This window comes from Oreochromis niloticus, linkage group LG18, assembly GCF_001858045.2.
Source record: "Oreochromis niloticus isolate F11D_XX linkage group LG18, O_niloticus_UMD_NMBU, whole genome shotgun sequence".
Taxonomy (NCBI): domain Eukaryota; kingdom Metazoa; phylum Chordata; class Actinopteri; order Cichliformes; family Cichlidae; genus Oreochromis; species Oreochromis niloticus.
In genome coordinates, this window is record NC_031982.2 from 38141499 (window position 1) to 38164675 (window position 23177).

At 39.7% G+C, this 23177-nt stretch overlaps 2 gene segments (V, D, J or C); both read right to left on the reverse strand.

Annotated features, from left to right (window-relative positions):
• Positions 1 to 307: 307 nt before the first annotated feature.
• On the reverse strand, positions 308 to 9005 carry LOC109195399 (T cell receptor alpha variable 38-2/delta variable 8-like). The segment is given in 4 exon segments: positions 308 to 511; positions 6490 to 6495; positions 8674 to 8856; positions 8953 to 9005. Coding segments are annotated over 4 exon segments (351 nt in total).
• Positions 9006 to 12722: 3717 nt separating this feature from the next.
• LOC112842977 (T cell receptor alpha variable 3-like) lies at positions 12723 to 22736 on the reverse strand. The segment is given in 3 exon segments: positions 12723 to 12742; positions 22034 to 22405; positions 22490 to 22736. Coding segments are annotated over 3 exon segments (447 nt in total).
• Positions 22737 to 23177: the final 441 nt, after the last annotated feature.

A 23177-nucleotide genomic window follows, 5' to 3' on the forward strand; every position in this document is an offset into this window, starting at 1 on the left:
CTTCCTGGTTGGACTTTTAGCTTCATGTGAGAGATTTTACCTTAAAGAGATAAACCTCTGTTACTCTGTTTATTTTGCTTCTGCTGCATTTTTGCATGTCCTCATCCACTAAATATAAAATAGTGTAAATGAGCAGCTTTGGATGTTTGACAGTTTTTATTGTGTCTGAACGTTCCTACAGTTGGTTTGTGGTTGATGTGGATTTGCTGCTCATGTGAATCCTCCCACAGTGTTTCATTAGCAGCTGTAACCACAGTGACTCTGATAAAACAGGAATTAGCAGAATCCATCTGATATGAAGCTGTGCTTTGAATACCACTTCCCTCCTCTTTGAAGAGTAGTCAGATATCTGTGTTCAGGTTTTTGTACAGCCTCTTCTACACTTTGTATCACTGTGTTTGTAGAGCACAGTAGTAGAGAGCTGTGTCTGCCAGGGTTAGGGCTGTTATGGTCAGAGTAGTTGATGTAGAAGATGTTTCTGATTTATAACGTTTATCAGGAATATATTCACCTGTGTATCCTTTGGCTCCTTTCCTGAGTATAAACTGAGGAGCCTGAAGGTCAGAATGATGTTTGTACCAGTGAAGCTCGATATTTCTGTAACCCGTCTCATATTTACATGTGAGTTTGACAGATTCTCCTTCTGTTTTTAGTGACTTCATCTCATTCAGGAGTGATTGAGTCTCCAGCTGTTAGTCCTGGAAAAAAGAAAGAAGAAAAGTAGTGAAATGCAGTCTGTATATCTGCTTAATGCAGCAGCTTCAACTAAACTTTAATCCCTGTTCTTAAACTCACCTATAATGTGAGATAGAAGCAAAAAGAGGTGCAGCAACATGTCTTTGGAGTTATTAAAGCCAGACAGACAGCACATGAACAATGTTCTTCCACTGCAGCACAATGACCAACAAATAATGTCATTGGATGAGCTCATGTTCAGTGGGTGGAGCCAGTTTGATAGATAATCAAATAGTTTTGTGCTTCCACAGCAGCTCTGTCTCTGTCTCTGTCTCTGATCTTTACTGCTTCATTTCTCTGTTGTCTTTGTCATCAGTCCAATGACATGTTACGTCCCTTGGCTAGTCTAGGGGGTTAAAGGGATGAACATAAAGGTGGATAGTGAAGGAGGAGCCAAGATGGTAAATGTAGAAGGTTTATTTAATGCTGGTGATGAGATTTGGGTTCAGACTGAGGTGTAACATCAGGGAGAGCCAAGGCCAACATAACAAACAAAACATCCCTGATGTAGAAATAAAAGAAACTTACCTAACTCCAAAGAAACAAAATATACAACCTATAACCATAACCTACCTAACAACACATAAACAGGAGAAAACAGGGTGTCAAAGCAAAAGGCAGCTCTCCCCTACAGCAGTCTGAACATGAAAACAACAATGCTCATACAAGATACAAAGGCATGCAAGCCTGCATCGGTATGGCAACCAAAATGGCCAGAGGGCACAGAAGCACAGCTCCACAGGCCTTAAATAGTGCTCTGCTGATTACCAATTAGCCAGACTCTGTGCAGCATCCAATCAGGACAGGAGGTGGAGCCTGGACAAAACAAAAGGTTAGTAAGGAGAAGAGACATCCTCCTGGGGGATGTAACAGACACAAGAATCAGAGGTTTAACAGTGTGTGGCTCCCTCTAGTGGATGTTGTGGAGTATTCTGTTGTCTTTGCTCCAAAGGTTTTTGTACAGAGTTTCGGTGTTTCCTGTCACTGTGGGCCTCACAGCACAGTAGTACACAGCAGAGTCTGTCACTGCAGCAGAGGAGATCTGAAGAGTCATCAGTGTTTTATCTTCACTCACTTTAAAAGTGATTCCAGGGACTGGATCTGAGATTTTCTCTCCTGTCCCTGAGTGAGAGAACAGGAACTTTGGTGGTTTTCCAGGATATTGTCGATACCAGAAGAAATAATCAGTTCCAACAGCAACCCTGGCTAATCTATAGGACAGAGTAACAGTGCTGCCTTCTACACTGAACACTTCTTCGTTGGTTGGAGTGAGATCTTCACAGCTGACACCTAAAGGAACAGAAACATATTTGATACTTTTATAAATCATCACAATTCAAATGTATTTCTTTAAACACACAGATTGTAACGTACCTGTTAGAATGGTGAGAATCAGTAAAGAAAGTGCATAATAGTCCAAAGACAACATGTTGAATGAAGGTAAAGTTTATGGTTTGTGTGCTGAACTCTGTTGAATGTGGAGGTTTCTCTCTCTTCTAGTTCAGTAACAGCTCAGCTCCTCCCTGAATCTCTCCTCCTCCTCTCTGATCTGGGTTTGAACTTCTCTGACTTCCTCCTGCTTTACACACTAGTAGCAGCATTTTCACTTTCAGGTGGGAGCTCATATTTCAGCTCTGTGCTGCTTCAGTCCAAAAATAAGAGAGTCTGTATTGCTGGCAGACTGCAGAGGGCCCGGGGGCGCCAGTGTCCGGCAGCCTCGCCTCTGTCAGAGCACCCCAGGGCAGCTGTGGCTACAATGTAGCTTGACATCACCTGTGTGTGAATGTGTGGATGACTGAATGTAGTGTAAAGTGCTTTAGGGTTCTTAGGGACTAAGTAAAGCGCTATACAAATACAGGCCATTTACCATTTACCATTACATTCAGAACTGTCCCTCCCAGCCAAACGGCCACGTCCCTTAGTAGTCACAAGGATTCTGGCAGATTTTCCCTGCCCAGATTCATGGTACTCGCTAAGATTTCAGTAAACACCAACACTCACTCCATACAACCATTAGTTGATTCTAGAGCACTCCCTGGTTACTCAGCTCAATATTCCCCTGGAACTCCTTCCGGGGCCATTACAGGTTTCCGCGCTAAATGGAGCAAAAATCACTAATGTGACTCATAAAACCAAGTTACTCTCTGGTTCTGTCAGGAAACCATTTTGTTCATCGAGGCTCCTGGTACCCTGTTAGCTCTGGGTCATGCTTAGTTGAAGGTCCATAATCCTAACATTGATTGGGAATGCATTACAATCACCGGTTAGAATTAGGGGTGTGTTTTGATTATCGATTTATTGATTAAAATCGATTCTGGCCTGGATAACATGATATCGAATCATTAAAATCCTGAATCGATTTTTTAATATAAATTTATTTTGCCCGAAATGCCAGAATCTCAGGTTAAATCTCACAAAATTTCAACAAACAGCTAAAACAGTAAATGAGAGCAGGAACACGGATTCTGCACAAAGATGTAAATACAAAGCGCGGACCCGCCAACGGATCAGAATCAGTGAGATGTCGCCTTTCTCACGCGACGGCACGGACACGGTCGGGGCTGAAAGCCGACAGCTCGCTGATTCTGATGTTTCGGCGGGTCCGCGCTTTGTGTTTATGTTCTTTTTGCTCTAGATTCTGAAGCTGAAGGTTTTATAACTCCAAACAATATTGACTGAACCAGCAGCAAAAGAAGATCCAAACTACGCTTCACATAAACATCGTCATGAATTCACTCTGACTTTTACTGTTTTGCTTCCACCACGATAAAAATCACACTTCATGCACAGCTCTCTCTCTCTCTCTCTCTCTCTCTCTCTCTCTGTACTTCAAGAACAGTTTCCTGTCTAAAAATCTGTTTTCTGCATTATTTGCTTGCTTGTTACGCACCAGTCTACCGTTGTTTACGGCGCTGTCGGCCGCTGTTTTTTTGCCCCCTTTTACTTACTTCCGAAAAGAAAGCCTCATTTCTGCTGTTCAATGGGCTACTGAACAAATTTAAACTTTTTAAAATTATGCAAAATTGCAAAACGCTTAGCCATGTCTCTAAGACACCGCTGTAACTTCAGAGGTAACGTTCATATGTTGATTAATGGTTTTCTTTCGTTTTTGATGTACTGCAGAATATTTTTATAAAATCCCAGGCCAGGAAAACCACCTTCATGTTTTTCTGTGTTTTATCTTCAGCTACTTTAACACAAAGGCATCTGCTATCTCGCAAGTGTCAGCTTTCTTTTTATAGATATAAAAATATGTAAATGTACTGATGCATGATATGAATCATAATGTTTCTGATTGTCTGAGGCCATATTTCCAAGAATCGAATTGATTCGATTCTAGAAATCAGTGACGATACCCAGCCCTAGTTGGAGTGTTTTTGTGACCAGTCTTGTCTGAGGTCTGCGTCACCTGCACAGTCAGCTGAGATCTCTGCTTCTCTCTCTGAGCCACCAGATCTATCCTCGATGCCCCCCATTTATCATGACTTGTCCCAGGTATTTAGGAAAGATCTGGCTCTCTTGAGGGGGCGGAGCATAGGGCTGGGTATCGTCACTGATTTCTAGAATCGATTCGATTCCGACTCACAAGGTCGGAAAACGATTCGACTTGAATCGGGGAAATTTTGCCTCAGACAGTCAGAAGTATTACAATTCTCATCACGTATCAGTACATTTCCATATTATTCTATAAAAACAAAGCTGACACTTGTGAGACTTTATCGAAGGTGTGAGCATCACAGCAGATGCCTTTGTGTCAGAGTAGCTGAGGATAAAACACAGAAAAACATGAAGGTGATTTTCCTGGCCTGGGTTTTTATAGCAGATAACCACCTTACAAATATTCTGCAGTAGATCAAAAATGAAAGAAAACCATTAATCAACAAATGAACATTACCTGATGCTGCTGAAGTGAAGCAAAGTTACAGAGGTTTTATTAGAGACACAGCTAAGTGTTTTGCAATTTTGCATAATTTTAAAAAGTTTACATTTGTTCAGTCTTCAACAGCAGAAATGAGGCTTTTTCTTTGGAAGTAAAGGGAAAAACAGCGGCCGACAGCGCTGTAAACAATGGTAGACTTGTGGGTAAATAATTCAATTTTATTTATATAGCTCCAAATCACAACAACAGTCGCCTTAAGGCGTTTGAGGCGACCCCAAATAACAAGCAAGAGATTTATAGACAGAAAAATGTTCTTGACGTGCACTAAGAGAGAGAGAGAGAGAGAGAGAGAGAGCTGTGCATGAAGTGTGATTTTTATTGTGGTGGAAGCAAAACAGCAAAAGTCAGAGTGAATTCATGACGATGTTTATGTGAAGCGTAGTTTGGATCTTCTCTTGCTGCTGGTTCAGTCAATATTGTTTGGAGAGAGATAAAAACCTGCAGCTTCAGAATTGAGCGCAAAAGGGCGTAAACACAAAGCGCAGACCCGCCGACGGTTCAAAATCAGTGAGCTGTCAGCTTTTACCCCTGACCGTGTCCGTGCTCGCCCATCAGGTGAGAAAGGCGACATCTCACTGATTCTGATCTGTCCTCGGTCTGTGTTTACATCTTTGTGCAGAATCCGTGTACCTGCTCTCATTTACTGTTTAAGCTGTTTGTTGAAATTTTGTGAGGTTTAACCGGAGATTCTGGCATTTCGGGCAAAATTAATTTATATTTAAAAATCAATTCAGGATTTTAATGAATCAATATCATGTTATCCAAGCTAGAATCAATTTTAATTGATAAATCGATAATCAAAACCCACCCCTAGCGGAGCTGCCATTCATCATTTGGACGGACCATAAAAACCTTGCATATCTCCGGACTGCCAGATCCCTAAATACATGACAAGCCAGGTGGCCCTCTGCTTCACTCGGTTGGTTTTCATTGTCTCCTACAAACCTGGATCAAGAAACACAAAACCAGGTGCACTGTCACAGCAATTCTTTTTTGCTTGAGAGCCCACGAAGGAATCAAACATCCTCCCTACCACCTGTGCGGTGGGTTCCTGGCCTGGATAAATCATGTCTGCTGTTTGGGAACCGGGAACCAGACCCTGGGAATGGTCCCCCCAGGCAGTTTTACATTCCTATGCCCGTCCACTCCAGGTAGTTCATAGGGCCCATACGGGCAAATTCACCTGACATCATGGAATGAACCGCACAATAACATTTTTGCAAGGAGCGTTGTGGTAGCCATCTCTCATTAGGGATGTCCAAGAGTCTACCAGCTCACCACCAACCAGCTTCCTCAGACCTCTTCCAACCCACAGTTCACTTCCCAGGTCTGTCAAGAGTTCTGTTCAACCGTCGGCACAAAGGTGAGTCTGTCTTCCAGTTTACATCCCCAGACAAACAGTCAGACTGAACCAACCAACCAGGAGCTAGTAACACCCTGTGTTATCTCTTCCAACCAGACCACCTGGAGCAGCCAGCTTACTTGGATGGAGTCTGCCCATAACCTCCTCCGCCAAAGGCTACTCTGCATTCGAGACCTCCCTAAAAATACTATAAACCAAAACACAACTGATTATAAATATTCAACAACGTGAGCCGTAACAATAATCTGCCCTTCTCTTTCTAAAAAGTTCTGTGTCACCTGCCAAAAATTGTCTTTCATACAGGATGTCATTATGTTATTTTATAATTGGGTTGCTATTAGTAATCACAACACATCATTAGATGCCTTTAGTAGGGAGACTTTGATCTTGAGTGCTGACAATGAAGGTTAAGGACAAGTGCTTAACCAGCCTAGGTACTCATGTCCTCCACGGCCTACTATACTATTGTTTAAAGACGATCCATGACACGTTGTGGTGTTTACTGATTTACACAGTTGGTGTGACCTTAACCGGATTTTCACCAAAATTAAATCACCTTGAGCTGTTATTGGTAACAACCATCACAAAAACTGTGAAGATGACATCTTGAAAACTGTGGAAGCTTGACTGCTAACAAATGGACAACAAACAGAAACGATTACATAACCCCAAACCAGAGAAGTGTAACAGTGTGTGGCTCCCTCTAGTGGATGTTGTGGAGTATTCTGTTGTCTTTGCTCCAAAGGTTTTTGTACAGAGTTTTGGTGTTTCCTGTCACTGTGGGCTGCAGAGCACAGTAGTACACAGCAGAGTCTGTCACTGCAGCAGAGGAGATCTCCAGATGAAACTCCTTTTTTTCTCTCTCATGTATAAACTTCAGCTTTTCTGTTTGTGGTGAATAATCTGCCATGAGAAGCTGTGGACGTGAACCAGACTTCTGATGGTACCAGAAAAGTGTCTGAACTACAGCTGAATATTTGCAGGAGAGAGTCACAGTGTCTCCTTCCAAACTCATCACTACATCTTTAGATGGTGTCAGTAAATCCTCAGAGGATCCTGAAAACAACAAAGACATATTTCACCAGGATGTTTCTCTATCTTTAAACTTAGTTTATAAAAAGTGAATCAATTCAAACAACAGCCAAAGATTTTCATGTCTATCATCTCCTTTTACATCTCACTCCATCTTTTGATGACTCACCAGTCTGAAAGGAGACCATCATCATCCAAATGAAAAGCAGGAACATGATTTTCTCTTGGACTGAATGAACAATAGAGAGAACACAGCAGCTCTTCAGATCCTAAATGAAGCCTTTCATATTCACTGGTGTAGCTCCTCCTCCAAAGGCTGCTTCTTCTGGATAGGCTTGGCCCTGGTTTCTGTGGAGCCTGTAAATAAAGAGAGCTTTGAATATTTGAACTATTTAGCAGAATGTAGAATAATCTCACTCATGTATTAAACAGCAGAAGTACACGTGTAAACCAGCCAGCATCAATACTGGATTTTAAAGATTCATTTGTAGCTGATGGGTTTCAACAACCTAACACAAGTTTATCAAATAAAAGCCTGATTAGAAAAACCCTTTTCCAATATTTCCTGCACAATTTCAAGCTTTGGATGTAAAGCATCAGCTGTTGGTAGCTCTTCCTAAATTTCTCATACTTGGCAAGTTATAAATCTGTAGGAGTGAAAAAATAAATACAGAGTTCAGTATCAGCTCTATTAGATATCACAGGCGTTTCTTTAGACTCAGTAATGATGAAGTTATTGAGGGATGTGCATTACTGGGTAGAAATCATTCTCCAGTTTTCTTTGGCTGCTTGTTCACTCATTTTCAGTCCAGTCCTTGTACCTGATCATTTTCAGAGGAATGTTTTTGATTGTTAAGACTCTAAACACTGAGTAATGAATCCTTCAAGCATAAAATGATCCTAACTCAACACATGAACCAGTTTTTTCTACACAGAACAGAAAACTAGCAAATAACCACTTTTATGTTTTATATTTGGACTCTTATTTACTCGAGTCTGTTACAAAAACCACAAATATTCACATTTTGTTGGTTGAATCAATAAATAATGAAAAGATATCAGTTTGATGTAATAGAATCAATGAGGTGATTCTCAACGAGATATTAGCTTGAAAATTTGAATTTTATTCAAATACGAGAACAAAGAGTTCTTACAGTTTTTATTTTATACAACATAAATTCTGCAAAGGAATAAAAACTGAGCTGAAGACTTTTAACTTCATGTGAGAGATTTTAACTTAAAGAGATAAACCTCTGTTACTCTGTTTATTTTGCTTCTGCTGCATTTTTGCATGTCCTCATCCACTAAATATAAAATAGTGTAAATGAGCAGCTTTGGATGTTTGACAGTTTTTATTGTGTCTGAACGTTCCTACAGTTGGTTTGTGGTTGATGTGGATTTGCTGCTCATGTGAATCCTCCCACAGTGTTTCATTAGCAGCTGTAACCACAGTGACTCTGATAAAACAGGAATTAGCAGAATCCATCTGATATGAAGCTGTGCTTTGAATACCACTTCCCTCCTCTTTGAAGAGTAGTCAGATATCTGTGTTCAGAAGATATTTCTGAGTCATATCGATCATCAGGAATATAATCATTACCACGCTGGGATTTTGCTCCTTTGTAGAGTATAAACTGAGGAGCCTCAAGGTCAGAATGATGTTTGTACCAGAAAAGCCAAACATCGCTATCAGTTGTCTCATAGCTACATGTGAGTTTGACAGATTCTCCTTCTGTTTCAGTGACTTCAGCTTGTTGAGGAGTGATTGAGTCTCCAGCTGTTAGTCCTGGAAAAAGAAAGAAGCAAAGTAGTGAAATGCAGTCTGTATATCTGCTTAATGCAGCAGCTTCAACTAAACTTTAATCCCTGTTCTTAAACTCACCTATAATGTGAGATAGAAGCAAAAAGAGGTGCAGCAACATGTCTTTGGAGTTATTAAAGCCAGACAGACAGCACATGAACAATGTTCTTCCACTGCAGCACAATGACCAAGGTAGTGGGCGGGGCCAATTACATTTTGACATCATAGTTTCAGTTCATCTCAGCCAATCAAATAGTTTTGTGCTTCCACAGCAGCTCTGTCTCTGTCTCTGATCTTTACTGCTTCTTTTCTCTGTCGTCTTTGTCATCAGTCCAATAACAAAAACATATGTGAACTGCTTCAGTCTTTCCAGTCATGTCAAGGCTTCCAAGGTTTTCAGTGAAATGATGACTGCTGTATCTTCCACCATCCTTTTTACATCTTTTGCAAGATACATGGATAAATACACATCACTGTGAGGAGGGAGGATGCAGCACTTTCACTGTGTGCAAACACAAGGCCCAAATGTTCTCCATCACTGAGCTTCTTAAGTATATTAAGAGTTACGTTTGACATGAACAGAATTTTTAACAAAACAGAATTTCTCTTGGTTATGATTAGAGACAAAAAAGTTGAACAATGAATTAAAAACGTTTTGAACAACCTGCAAACGATCCAGAGAACCTTTGCTTAGACACATAAAGAAAGAGTTACAATAGTCCAAGCGTGAGGAAATAAATGCATGTATAGCTATCTCCAGTTCAGGGCGAGATAAAGTAGAGCTTAACTTAGCCACATTTCTTAAATGATAAAAACAAGACCGAACCAGAGATTTCACATGCCCATCCAATGTAAGAGTCGAGTCAAAAGTGATACCTAAAGTCCTGATAGAGGATTTAACATACACAGAAAATGGACAAAGTGTTTTCACTATCTGGGATACAAATCTGTCTGTAGCGCATATGAGGACTTCAGTTTTCCCCTCGTTGAGTTGGAGGAAATTTACAGCCATCCAACGTTTGATAGGATCTAAGCAGTCATTTAAAAGCTGAAGCTTAGATAAATCTTGGGGTTTAAAAGAGATGTACAACTGAATATCATCAGCATAACAGTGATAAGAAATGTCCTCAAAAGAGCCCATTATATGCTGGAGGGGGAGAAGATATATTAAGAACAATAAAGGCCTCAAAACTGAACCCTGAGGCACACCACAAGTAAGGGAGGTAGAAGATGACCTAAAATCGGGCACCACCACAGAAAAAGATCGGTTATGTAGATATGAGGAGAACCACTCCAAGGCAGAACCCGATACACCAACCCATTGTTTAAGGCCTTTCAAGGAGGATGTGGTGGTCAACAGTGTCAAAAGCCGATGTTAGGTCCAACATAAGTAGGACCGAGCATTTTCCTGCATCATTATTCATCAAAATGTCACTTGAGACCCTAAGAAGGGCTGTTTCTGTGGAGTGAGCTCTACGAAAGCCGGACTGAAACTCATCAAAAATGCTATGTTTATCCAAAGCTGCTATAAGTTGCTTAGCCACAACCTTTTCTAGAAGCTTGGCAACATCTGAGTCTGCGGTGCCGATCGGTTTAAGGAGGCACTGGATTCAAGATAGGAATCATGGTAAATTTCAATGTAAGAAAACCATTCAGATAATTTCAAAACAGAAAACTTAAAATTCAAATGATAATATTTGTGCTTTTCTTGTTTTTCATGGATGTAAAAAAAAAGATTGTTTTGAGCTAGAAACTGATTTGAAACAGAGAAATCTGAGAAGGGGGGCTCGCAAGATGGCGGACTGAGCAGTCGAATCCTTCTCACTGAAGTCCCGATGTTATAATCGTGAAGCTATATAATCCACTCCTTTGAGGTATTTTGATGATGTTTCAGCCCGAACATGAAGAAAAACAACATTGTCCAACAATATTGTCCAACTCCAAAGGGAGGACCCCTCTTTAGCCCCCCGTTTGCTAAGAGCACACAAGAATCAGCACAGATTACAGACAGAGTACGGGAAGTATTCATTGTAAAGAACAAACGACTGTATCGTCGTAGCAAAGTTGGTGACCAGTTGGTTGTTCCCAAAATTTTAAAGTCTGTAGTCTTACAGTTAGCTCATTCAGTTCCTTGGGCAGGCCATTTAGGGCAGCTTAAAACCTTTTCCAGAATGGTAACTCGTGTTTTTTTTTTTTGGCCACAGCAATTTTCAGACGCTGCCCAGTTTTGCAAATCATGTCCACAATGTCAGTTGACAGCCCCGAGGAGACAGAGCCCCTCTCATTCCTCTGCCTGTGATAGACATCCCCTTTTCTCGTGTTGCCATGGACATTGTTGGCCCATTGGAGAGAAGTAGTTCGGGGCGTAGGTACATTCTAGTGGTTTGTGATTATGCAACAAGGTATCCACAAGCTTTCCCATTGAGAAGGTTCAAAGCCCGCCAAATAGCGAATTGTCTGATACAGATGTTTTCAAGGGTGGGTATTCCCAAAGAAATCTTGACAGATCAAGGATCAAACTTCACTTCCAACCTGTTGAAGGAAGTCTACAAACTTCTGGGAATTACCGGAATCAAAACGAGCCCCTACCATCCACCAACTAATGGACTTGTTGAGAGGTTTAATAAAACCCTGAAATCAATGCTGAGGAGGTTCGTAAGAGAAGCAGAAAAAGACTGGGACCAGTGGCTTCCATTTTTGCTTTTCACCTATAGAGAGGTGCCACAAGCATCAACTGGATTCTCTCCATTTCAGCTCTTGTACGGCCATAATGTCAGAGGTCCGCTTGATGTACTAAAGGAGGCTTGGGAGGAAGCTAGACCTGAAAAACAGTGCTCTTCCCTCTCTTATGTGTTGAAAATGAGGGACAAGCTTGAACAGTTTTAGGAACTTTCTCATTGTCACCTAGTAAGTGCCCAGCGACGTCAAAAACAGAACTATGATAAGACAGCTCGCAGTAGGACCTTTAAAGAAGGACAAAAAGTGTTGCTCCTTTTGCCAACCACTGAAAGCAGTCTCTTAGTCAAATGGCAGGGGCCATTTGTGATAAACAGGAAGGTAGGCCCTGTCACTTACGAGCTCAACATGCCAGGCCGTCGTAAAAAGCACCAGGTGTTTCATGTCAACATGTTGAGGAAGTGGATTGATAAGCCGGAGCAATCACTTCAGTTGTGGGCTCGTGTTGTGCTGCAGGAAGAAGAGCCTCAAGAGCAATTCTTTCCCACCAGTACTGAAGAAAAGCTATTTCCAGATTTGAGCCATCTATCTCCAGAACAGCAGCCAGGCTATACCCATCTCACTCAGCATGACATACGCCTGCGTTGTTCAAATCAACCACCCATCAGGGATACCACCTCCAGAGTTCCAGCAAAGCTAGTTCCAGTACATAAGCTGTAAGCTCTTCCCCAGAGAAATGAAGTATCCTACAATTAAAAAAGAAGCTTTGGCAATAAAATGGGCTTTGGACACTGAAATATTATCTACTGGGAAGTGAATTTGTGCTTGAAACAGATCATCGAGCTTTGCAGTGGATAAGCAGAATGAGAGAGACCAACACACACTCCCTTAAGTGACCATTGTGCCATTATTCTAAGACTACAAAGCAAAGACCAAAACAACACACTTAAGGATTATTGGAAATTTAACTCTCAGATGCTGAGAAATGAGGAGTATTGTAATTCTATTAAGAAATTAGTTTTAGATATCCAGAATGATGAAGCCATCAATACACCGATACTCAAATGGGAATATCTTAAATTTAGAATCAGAAAAACCTCAATCACATTCAGTAAAAAGTTAAACAGACAAAGGAAAGAAGAGGAATCAAACGCAGTAAAAGAACTTATGAATCTTTATGGCAAATTGAACTGGACTGAGGAAGAAAAAGGAAAAATTAACAACTTACAATATAAATTGGACAAACTGTACCTTTATAGAGCCAATGGCGCTTATTTGTGTTCCAAAGCCAAGTGGATAGAAGAGGGTGAAAAGAGCACTGCCTATTTTTGCAATCTAGAAAAACGTAGATAAGAATATAATTCAATATGTAACCTAATAATCAACGGAGAGGAATGTACAGACCCTAAATGCATTTCAAATGAAGTATTTACTTTTTACAGTAACCTTTGTAAGTCTTCATACTCAGAACAAAATGTCACCTCCTTCTTTGACAAATTGATTATAATTTTAGAGAAATTTGTGATGAAGACTTAACTATAGAAGAATTTGATAATGCTATTAAGAGTGTGGCATCTGATCGCTCACCGGGACCAGATGGAATAACAACTAATTTCTATAGGCACTTTTGGGAAGATCTAAAATTACTATTATTCAGTGCGTTAAATGATTGTGTAAATCAAAAGGAGCCTATGCCAACAATGAAACAAGGAGTTATAAAATTAATTCCAAAACCGGGAAAAGATAAGAAAAAACTAAGTAATCTAAGACCTATAGCACTCTTAAATACGGACTACAAAATTTTTACAAAAGTTTTAGCATCAAGAATAAAAATATTTCTGAAATAATTAGCCCGACACAATCAGGATTTCTCAAAGGACGGTTGATCCAAAATAATATCTGCTTGGTTTTGGACCTTATCGATTACAATTACCTAATTCAGGATGATGGTTTTATGTTGTTCTTGGACTTCCATGAAGCATTTGATTCTATTGAACACACTTTTATTATTAAGACATTTAAACATTTTGGGTTTGGAAATGCATTTCTGAATAGGATCATTATGTTATACACTGATATTAATAGTTGTGTTTCTCTTTCAGAAGGCACATGTCCCAGGTTCAAGGTGGAGAGAGGTATCAGGCAGGGCTGCAGCATCTCACCTCTTTTATTCATTGTAGCCACTCAACTACTTTCTATTACTGTCATAAACTCAAACATCATTAGACATAAATAACCACAAATTAATAATAAGTCAGCTTGCCGATGATACAACAATATTTCTAAAAACTAAAGAACAATTTCCATTGGCCTTAGATACAATAAAGATCTTTTCTGATGCTTCTGGCCTACGCCTGAACCTGGACAAATGTGAACTCATGAGTAGCCATATTTGTTCTCACTCTTCTTTGTACGATATACCTGTCAAAAAATGAAATCAAATATCTTGGAATTTCATTAACTAAATGCATGGCTGATAGTGAAGAAAAGAATATTCAGAATACAATTGACAAATGCAAAAAAACCCCCTCTAAACCATTGGCTACAGAGATTTAACGTTTTTCGGCAGGATAATGTTTACCAAGGTTAAATCTTTGTCCAGATTAATCTATCCAGCTTATTCCCTAGCCATCCCACCAAGGATTATAAAAGACATCAATAAGGTGAATTTTAATTTCATATGGAAAAATAAACATCACTATATCAGTAACAGGGATTTGATAAAAGACTATGAAGAGGGGGGTTTAAGAGCAATAGTTTTATAAATAATGAATGGCATGTTAAAGTTTAATTGGCTCTGATCTTTCTTAAAAAAGTGATAATGAGATTTGGTTTGTGATGCCATCTCTTATTTTCAACAAAGTTGGGGGGATCCAATTCCTATTAGTATGTGATTTTGACATTTCTAAACTGCCCATAAAACTCTCCAAATTTCATCAACAAGTTTTGTTAAATTGGAAATTAATGTTTAAACATAACTTTGGTCCCCACAACGTTCCACTGTGGAATAATAGGGTGATATTGAATTGGGGGAAATCTATGTTTGTGGAAGAATTGATGACAGCACAAATTTGGTCTGTGACACATATAATGGATGAAAATGGAGATATACTCGAATTAAACAGGTTTAATGAGAAATATGACATGAGCTGCTAGTTCGAGCTCTATAAAAAGTTTTCACAGAATATCTCAATAGTCCTTGTCAACACGATAAAGAACAATTTTTCAAATACACCGACTCCAAATTTACATAAAATTAAACTTGATGGTCTTGACTTGGTTAATGAAAAATGCAATAATGAGTTTTTGAGGAGGTATTTGGTTAACACCTTATATCCAGGCAGGGCAAAACATTCACTCATCTTTAAAGATTATAACAAATCTGAAATCTCGTTGATGAGAACCAAATATTTAAAATTTCCAATTCCCCCCAAATTTAAAGAAGTCCATTTTAAAACTACAAAAAATATTTACTCCTCCAATGAATTTATGAGAGAAAGATTTAAATTTGTGTCAGACAACTGTTATACAGTGGCTTGCAAAAGTATTCGGCCCCTTGAACTTTCCCACATTTTGTCACATTACAGCCACAAACATGAATCAATGTTATTGGAATTCCAGGTGAAAGACCAATACAAAGTGGTGTACACGTGAGAAGTGGAACGACAATCATACATGATTCCAAACATTTTTTACAAATAAATAACTGCAAAGTGGGGTGTGCGTAATTATTCAGCCCCCTGAGTCAATACTTTGTAGAACCACCTTTTGCTGCAATTCCAGCTGCCAGTCTTTTAGGGTATGTCTCTACCAGCTTTGCACATCTACAGACTGAAATCCTTGCCCATTCTTCTTTGCCAAACAGCTCCAGCTCAGTCAGATTAGATGGACAGCGTTTGTGAACAGCAGTTTTCAGATCTTGCCACAGATTCTCGATTGGATTTAGATCTGGACTTTGACTGGGCCATTCTAACACATGGATATGTTTTGTTTTAAACCATTCCATTGTTGCCCTGGCTTTATGTTTAGGGTGGTTGTCCTGCTGGAAGGTGAACCTCCGCCCCAGTCTCAAGTCTTTTGCAGACTCCAAGAGGTTTTCTTCCAAGATTGCCCTGTATTTGGCTCCATCCATCTTCCCATCAACTCTGACCAGCTTCCCTGTCCCTGCTGAAGAGAAGCACCCCCAGAGCATGATGCTGCCACCACCATATTTGACAGTGGGGATGGTGTGTTCAGAGTGATGTGCAGTGTTAGTTTTCCGCCACACATAGCGTTTTGCATTTTGGTCTCATCTGACCAGAGCACCTTCTTCCACATGTTTGCTGTGTCCCCCACATGGCCTGTGGCAAACTGCAAACAGGACTTCTTATGGTTTTCTGTTAACAATGGCTTTCTTCTTGCCACTCTTCCATAAAGGCCAACTTTGTGCAGTGCACGACTAATAGTTGTCCTATGGACAGATTCCCCCATGTGAGCTGTAGATCTCTGCAGCTCGTCCAGAGTCACCATGGGCCTCTTTCTATTTCTGATCAGCGCTCTCCTTGTTCGGCCTGTGAGTTTAGGTGGATGGCCTTGTCTTGATAGGTTTACAGTTGTGCCATACTCCTTCCATTTCTGAATGATCACTTGAACAGTGCTCCGTGGGATGTTCAAGGCTTGGGAAATCTTTTTGTAGCCTAAGCCTGCTTTAAATGTCTCAATAACTTTATCCCTGACCTGTCTGGTGTGTTCTTTGGACTTCATGGTGTTGTTGCTCCCAATATTCTCTTAGACAACCTCTGAGGCCGTCACAGAGCAGCTGTATTTGTACTGACATTAGATTACACACAGGTGCACTCTATTTAGTCATTAGCACTCATCAGGCAATGTCTATGGGCAACTGACTGCACTCAGACCAAAGGGGGCTGAATAATTACGCACACCCCACTTTGCAGTTATTTATTTGTAAAAAATGTTTGGAATCATGTATGATTGTCGTTCCACTTCTCACGTGTACACCACTTTGTATTGGTCTTTCACCTGGAATTCCAATAAATTTGATTCATGTTTGTGGCTGTAATGTGACAAAATGTGGGAAAGTTCAAGCCACTGTATTTGTAAAACAACTTTGGAAACAACAGAGCACATGTTTTATGGATGTGTGACAGATCAGAATTTATGGAAATCCCTCCATGTCCTAATATTGTCCCAGTATGGCAATATTGATTTTTGGTCTTTTCAAAATGTTCAAATTGGAGTAATCCTTGAGGATATAATAGGGAGGTTTTGGTTAACAATCTCATTATTACAACAAAATATTACATTCATAAATGCCGATATGCTAAATCCCCCCTTCATGGCCTGCGCTTAAAATCGAACTCTCCCTGTTCCGTAAATCTCTGAAGCTAAAAAAAAGCCCCAAGCAATCAAATTACATAGATTTTTAGAAGAGTTTAATTTTTCTTAGCCCGTTATTTAAGTTATGTGTCTTGATTATAGAACCTCATTTTAGAGAATTTATGACCCCCCTTGTCTCCTTTCTGTTCCTTGTTTTTCATTCATTTTTATTTTTTTTAATTTTTTAATTTATTTATTTTTTATTTTTGTATTGGTTATTCATCCATTTATATTATTTTTTTATTTTTATTTTATTTTTATTCTTTTTATTTATTTTTATTATTATCGTTATTTGTGTGTGTGTGTGTGTGTGTGTGTGTGTGTGGTTATTGTCGATTTCATAGTGGTGTACCAACTACACTGTTACGATGATGCGTATTCCTCTGATTGGGAGAAAAGAAAAAGGTGTGATACTGTTCTGGATGATTCAATAAGTCGATTGTCTGTTTGAGATTGTCATTGTTTTTGTTCTAAATAAAGTTCAGTAAAAAAAAAAAAAAAAAAAAAAGGTGCTCTTGAGAAATCTTCGGCAGCGGAACAGTTAAAGGTAAATGCCCTCTGCCGGAATAACAACCGTGTGACACCAAGCGGTATTAAAGAAAGGAAAGGCGCGTGTGTGAACAGAGCCGAGACTGTGGGAGCGAAAGAGTCAGCACATCACTGTGGTGTTAGCGGCTAAATAAAATAAGACAATTGGACTAACGTGATGATGTCAGCAAAGAGACTGACCGTGTGGGAAAGTGGCAGTAATGTAAGAAAAGACAAGCAGCCTAAAACCCGAGAAAGAAGGCAGATTAGCGATTACAGACCTTCCCTAGCAAACTTACACGTAAGCGTCATACTCAAAGCATTTTTTCGCTGTAAAAATGAATGAGAGAAAATACCTTAAAACTACATAAAGTTTTGCATAATTGCTAATAATGGAAGCTTTACACAGGAATTTTCAAACCGAATCTGTGATGATCACATGGGATGTTGTTTTTAAACAGATACATTTAGATAGAATACATGTATTTAACCCTTGGATGCACAATTCAATTCAATTCAATTCAATTTTATTTATATAGCGCCAAATCACAACAAAAGTCGCCTCAAGGCGCTTTATATTGTACAGTAGATCGCACAATAATAAATACAGAGAAAAACCCAACAATCATATGACCCCCTATGAGCAAGCACTTTGGTGACAGTGGGAAGGAAAAACTCCCTTTTAACAGGAAGAAACCTCCGGCAGAACCAGGCTCAGGGAGGGGCGGGGCCATCTGCTGTGATTGGTTGGGGTGAGAGAAGGAAAACAGGATAAAGACATGCTGTGGAAGAGAGACAGAGATTAATAACAGATATGATTCGATGCAGAAATGTCTGTTAACACATAGTGAGTGAGAAAGGTGACTGGAAAGGAAAAACTCAATGCATCATGGGAATCCCCGGCAGCCTACGTCTATTGCAGCATAACTAAGGGAGGATTCAGGGTCACCTGGTCCAGCCCTAACTATATGCTTTAGCAAAAAGGAAAGTTTGAAGCCTAATCTTGAAAGTAGAGATAGTGTCTGTCTCCTGAATCCAAACTGGAAGCTGGTTCCACAGAAGAGGGGCCTGAAAACTGAAGGCTCTGCCTCCCATTCTACTTTTAAATACTCTAGGAACAACAAGTAAGCCTGCAGTGTGAGAGCGAAGTGCTCTAATAGGGTGATATGGTACCACAAGGTCATTAAGATAAGATGGGGCCTGATTATTTAAGACCTTGTATGTGAGGAGCAGGACTTTGAATTCAATTCTGGATTTAACAGGAAGCCAATGAAGGGAAGCCAAAACAGGAGAAATCTGCTCTCTCTTTCTAGTCCCTGTCAGGACTCTTGCTGCAGCATTTTGGATTAACTGAAGGCTTTTCAGGGAGTTTTTAGGACATCCTGATAATAATGAATTACAGTAGTCCAGCCTGGAAGTAATAAATGCATGAACTAGTTTTTCAGCATCACTCTCAGACAGGATATTTCAAATTTTAGAGATGTTGCGCAAATGGAAGAAAGCAGTCTTACATATTTCTATAATATGTGCGTTGAAGGACATGTCCTGGTCAAAAATGACTCCAAGGTTCCTCACAGCATTACTGGAGGCCAAGGTAATGCCATCCAGAGTAAGAATTTGGTTAGATACCATATTTCTAAGATTTTCAGGACAATAACCTCAGTTTTATCTGAATTAAGAAGCAGAAAGTTAGCGGCCATCCAGGTCTTTATGTCTTTAAGACATTCCTGCAGTTTAACTAATTGGTGTGTGTTACCTGGCTTCATGGACAGATAGAGCTGCGTGTCATCTGCATAGCAGTGAAAATGTATGCTATGTCTTCTAATGATGCTGCCTAAGGGAAGCATGTATAATGTAAATAGAATTGGTCCTAGCACTGAACCCTGTGGAACACCATAATTAACCTCAGTGTGTGAAGAGGACTCTCCATTTACATGTACAAATTAGAGTCTATTAGATAGATATTATACAAACCACTGCAGTACAGTACCTGTAATACCTACAGCATGTTCTAATCGCTCTAATAGGATATTATGGTCGACAGTATCGAACGCAGCACTGAGGTCTAGCAGGACAAGCACAGAGATGAGTCCACTGTCAGAGGCCATAAGAAGATCATTTGTAACCTTCACTAAAGCTGTTTCTGTGCTGTGATGAGCTCTGAAACCTGACTGAAACTCTTCAAATAAGCCATTCCTCTGCAGATGATCTGTTAGCTGTTTGACAACTACTCTTTCAAGGATTTTTGATATGAAAGGAAGGTTGGAGATTGGCCTATAATTAGCTAAGACAGCTGGGTCTAGAGATGCTTTTTAAGTAAAGGTTTAACTACAGCCAGCTTGAAGGCCTGTGGTACATAGCCGATTATTAGAGATAGGTTGATCATATTTAAGATTGAAGAATTAATTAATGGCAGGACTTCTTTGAGCAGTTTTGTAGGAATGGGGTCTAAAAGACACGTTGATGGTTTGGAGGAATTAATTATTGAAGTTAACTCAGAAAGATCAATTGGAGAAAAAGGGTCTAACTTAACATCGATGGTACTAAAAGTAGCTGTAGACGATATTACATCTGTGGGATGATTATTGGTAATTTTTTCTCTAATGATAAAAATTTTATTTGTGAAGAAGTTCATGAAGTCATTACTAGTTCATGTTAAAGGGATTGTTGGCTCAGTAGAGCTCTGACTTTTTGTCAGCCTGGCTACAGTGCTGAAGAGAAACCTGGGGTTGTTCTTATTTTCTTCAATCAGTGATGAATAGTAAGATGTTCTGGCTTTGCGGAGGGCTTTCTTATAAAGCAGCAAACTATTTCTCCAGGCTAAATGATGATCCTCTAAATTTGTGACACGCCATTTCCTCTCCAGCTTACGAGTTATCTGCTTTAGGCTACGTGTTTGAGAATTATACCACGGAGTCAGGTACTTCGGATTTGAGACCTTAGTTTTCACAGGAGCTACAGTATCCAGAGTCGTACGTAGTGAGGAGGTAAAACAACCTACCAATACCTACACTCTTCCACAAGTGGGGTCAAAAATGACCTAAAAAAAATCAATGCATTTTGCAACAAACTCTGTTGTTATTCTTCAAAATCTTTAAAACGAAGAGTTGTAATATTTTCATATTCCAGGTATTCCTCATAAAACATGATTGTGACATGAGGCCATTTGCATTTTTATTTACTTTTTCATTAATTTTAAAAAACTGCAGTTTTTGTGTCCCTTGTATCACTTTTGTATGCTTGCTTGTCAAATACTGTAGAAGCTGGGTCTTCCCTCTGAAAGGTTTTTCAGAACTGAAGAAGCTTCTCAGATGAGAGGTGAAACATCTTCAAGCAACTTAAAGACATCCAGACGCTTTTATTTCCAAGCTGCTTAGACTACGATGACCTGGATGACTGAGAACCTTCACAGACACACAAACTGGTACATCCCAGTTCTCACTTCCTGCAAGAGTAACATGGCTGCCATGAGGCCAGCTAGGATCCCTGTGGACCTTGCCCTACAAATGATCCAGGATGGATGGGATGAAGAGCCCATCGGAGGAAATGGATATTGTGTCTAACAGAATGAGCCCCTTTTACTGCTCTACCCACTATATTCTGAATAGTCGGCCAGGACTTGCACCTGGGTTTAATACTGTCTCCCCAGTAGATGCATGGAAGATGTTCATGTTTGATAATATAATAGAAGAGGTGCTGACATGCACAAACATGGAGGCACGAAGAGTAGCCACAGACAGGGGAAAAGAGTGGAAAAATGTAATCAGACATGACCATGGCCTTCATCTGATTGACCATTTTAGATATTAAAAAAACATCAGAAAGGACAGTATTTGAAATACACAGAAAACTATAAATCATGTATGTTACTGTGTAAAAATGAATTCCTGATCCATCAAAGTGTAAGTGGGAGAGTTGCTAAGAAGTAAAGGTTTATAGAAGATTCATAGGAACTGCTTGGGGTCATTTTTGACCCCACTTGTGGAAGAGTGGGGTAGTGATACAAAAACTGCATTTTTAAAAAATTAATGAAAAAATAAATAAAAATGCAAATGGCCTCATGTTACAAACACATTTTATGAGGAATACCTGGAATATGAAAATATTACAACTTTTCATTTTAAAGATTTTCACGAAAAACAACCCTTGGGGTCATTTTTGTTTTTTCTTTGCACGTACTATGAATCCCACTTCCCTCCTCTTTGAAGAGTAGTCAGATATCTGTGACAAACAAATAAACTCAGTTGTTTGTGGCAGTTTTTTCCAGCTCAGGAACATTTCTAGACGCAGAAATTTCTTGTGATCTAAAGATCTGAAAGAAAGTATTACCCCGATACTTGGCTGCCAGCTAAAGACAGAATTGACCTCAAGGTTCTATTATTTGTTTTAAAGCCCTCCATGGTTTGGCTCCAGGTTACATTTCACATCTCCTTCGCAGATCTCCTCAAGTCTAGTGTTGTAAATGACCTACTAATTTGATTAGTTATTAGAATTGAGTTTGACAACCCTGCACTATACAAATAAAGTTCACTTGTCTCGACTTGAATCAGAGGTTTAACAGTGTGTGGCTCCCTCTAGTGGATGTTGTGGAGTATTCTGTTGTCTTTGCTCCAAAGGTTTTTGTACAGAGTTTTGGTGTTTCCTGTCACTGTGGGCCTCACAGCACAGTAGTACACAGCAGAGTCTGTCACTGCAGCAGAGGAGATCTGAAGAGTCATCAGTGTTTTATCTTCACTCACTTTAAAAGTGATTCCAGGGACTGGATCTGAGATTTTCTCTCCTGTCCCTGAGTGAGAGAACAGGAACTTTGGTGGTTTTCCAGGATATTGTCGATACCAGAAGAAGTAATCTCTACCATCAGCAGCTTTGGAGTATTTATAGGACAGATTAACAGTGCTGCCTTCTACACTGAACACTTCTTTGTTGGTTGGAGTGAGATCTTCACAGCTGACACCTAAAGGAACAGAAACATATTTGATACTTTTATAAATCATCACAATTCAAATGTATTTCTTTAAACACACAGATTGTAACGTACCTGTTAGAATGGTGAGAATCAGTAAAGAAAGTGCATAATAGTCCAAAGACAACATGTTGAATGAAGGTAAAGTTTATGGTTTGTGTGCTGAACTCTGTTGAATGTGGAGGTTTCTCTCTCTTCTAGTTCAGTAACAGCTCAGCTCCTCCCTGAATCTCTCCTCCTCCTCTCTGATCTGGGTTTGAACTTCTCTCACTTCCTCCTGCTTTACACACTAGTAGCAGCATTTTCACTTTAAGGTGGGAGCTCATATTTCATCAGGCTCCAGCTTCCCTGATTCACTGAACTGGGATAATCTGAAAATGGATGGATGATTAAGTATTCAGTGTTAAGTGGCTGAAATGAAAAGAATAATTCAAAGTCCAAACAAAAATACACTGCTCAGAAAAATAAAGGGAACACAAAAATAAGGCATGCTAGATCTAAATGGATGAAATATTCTTATTAAATACTTTGTTCTTTACATAGTTGAATGTGCTGACAACAAAAATCACACAAAAAATTATCACTGGAAATCAAATTTAGCAACCCATAGGCTACGTTCACACTGCAGGCGAAAGCGCATCAAATCCGATTTTTTTGACCCTATGCGACTCATATCCGATCTTGGTATGACAGTGTGAACGGCACAAATCCGATATTTTCAAATCCAATCTGGGTCACTTTCGTATGTGGTACTGAATCCGAT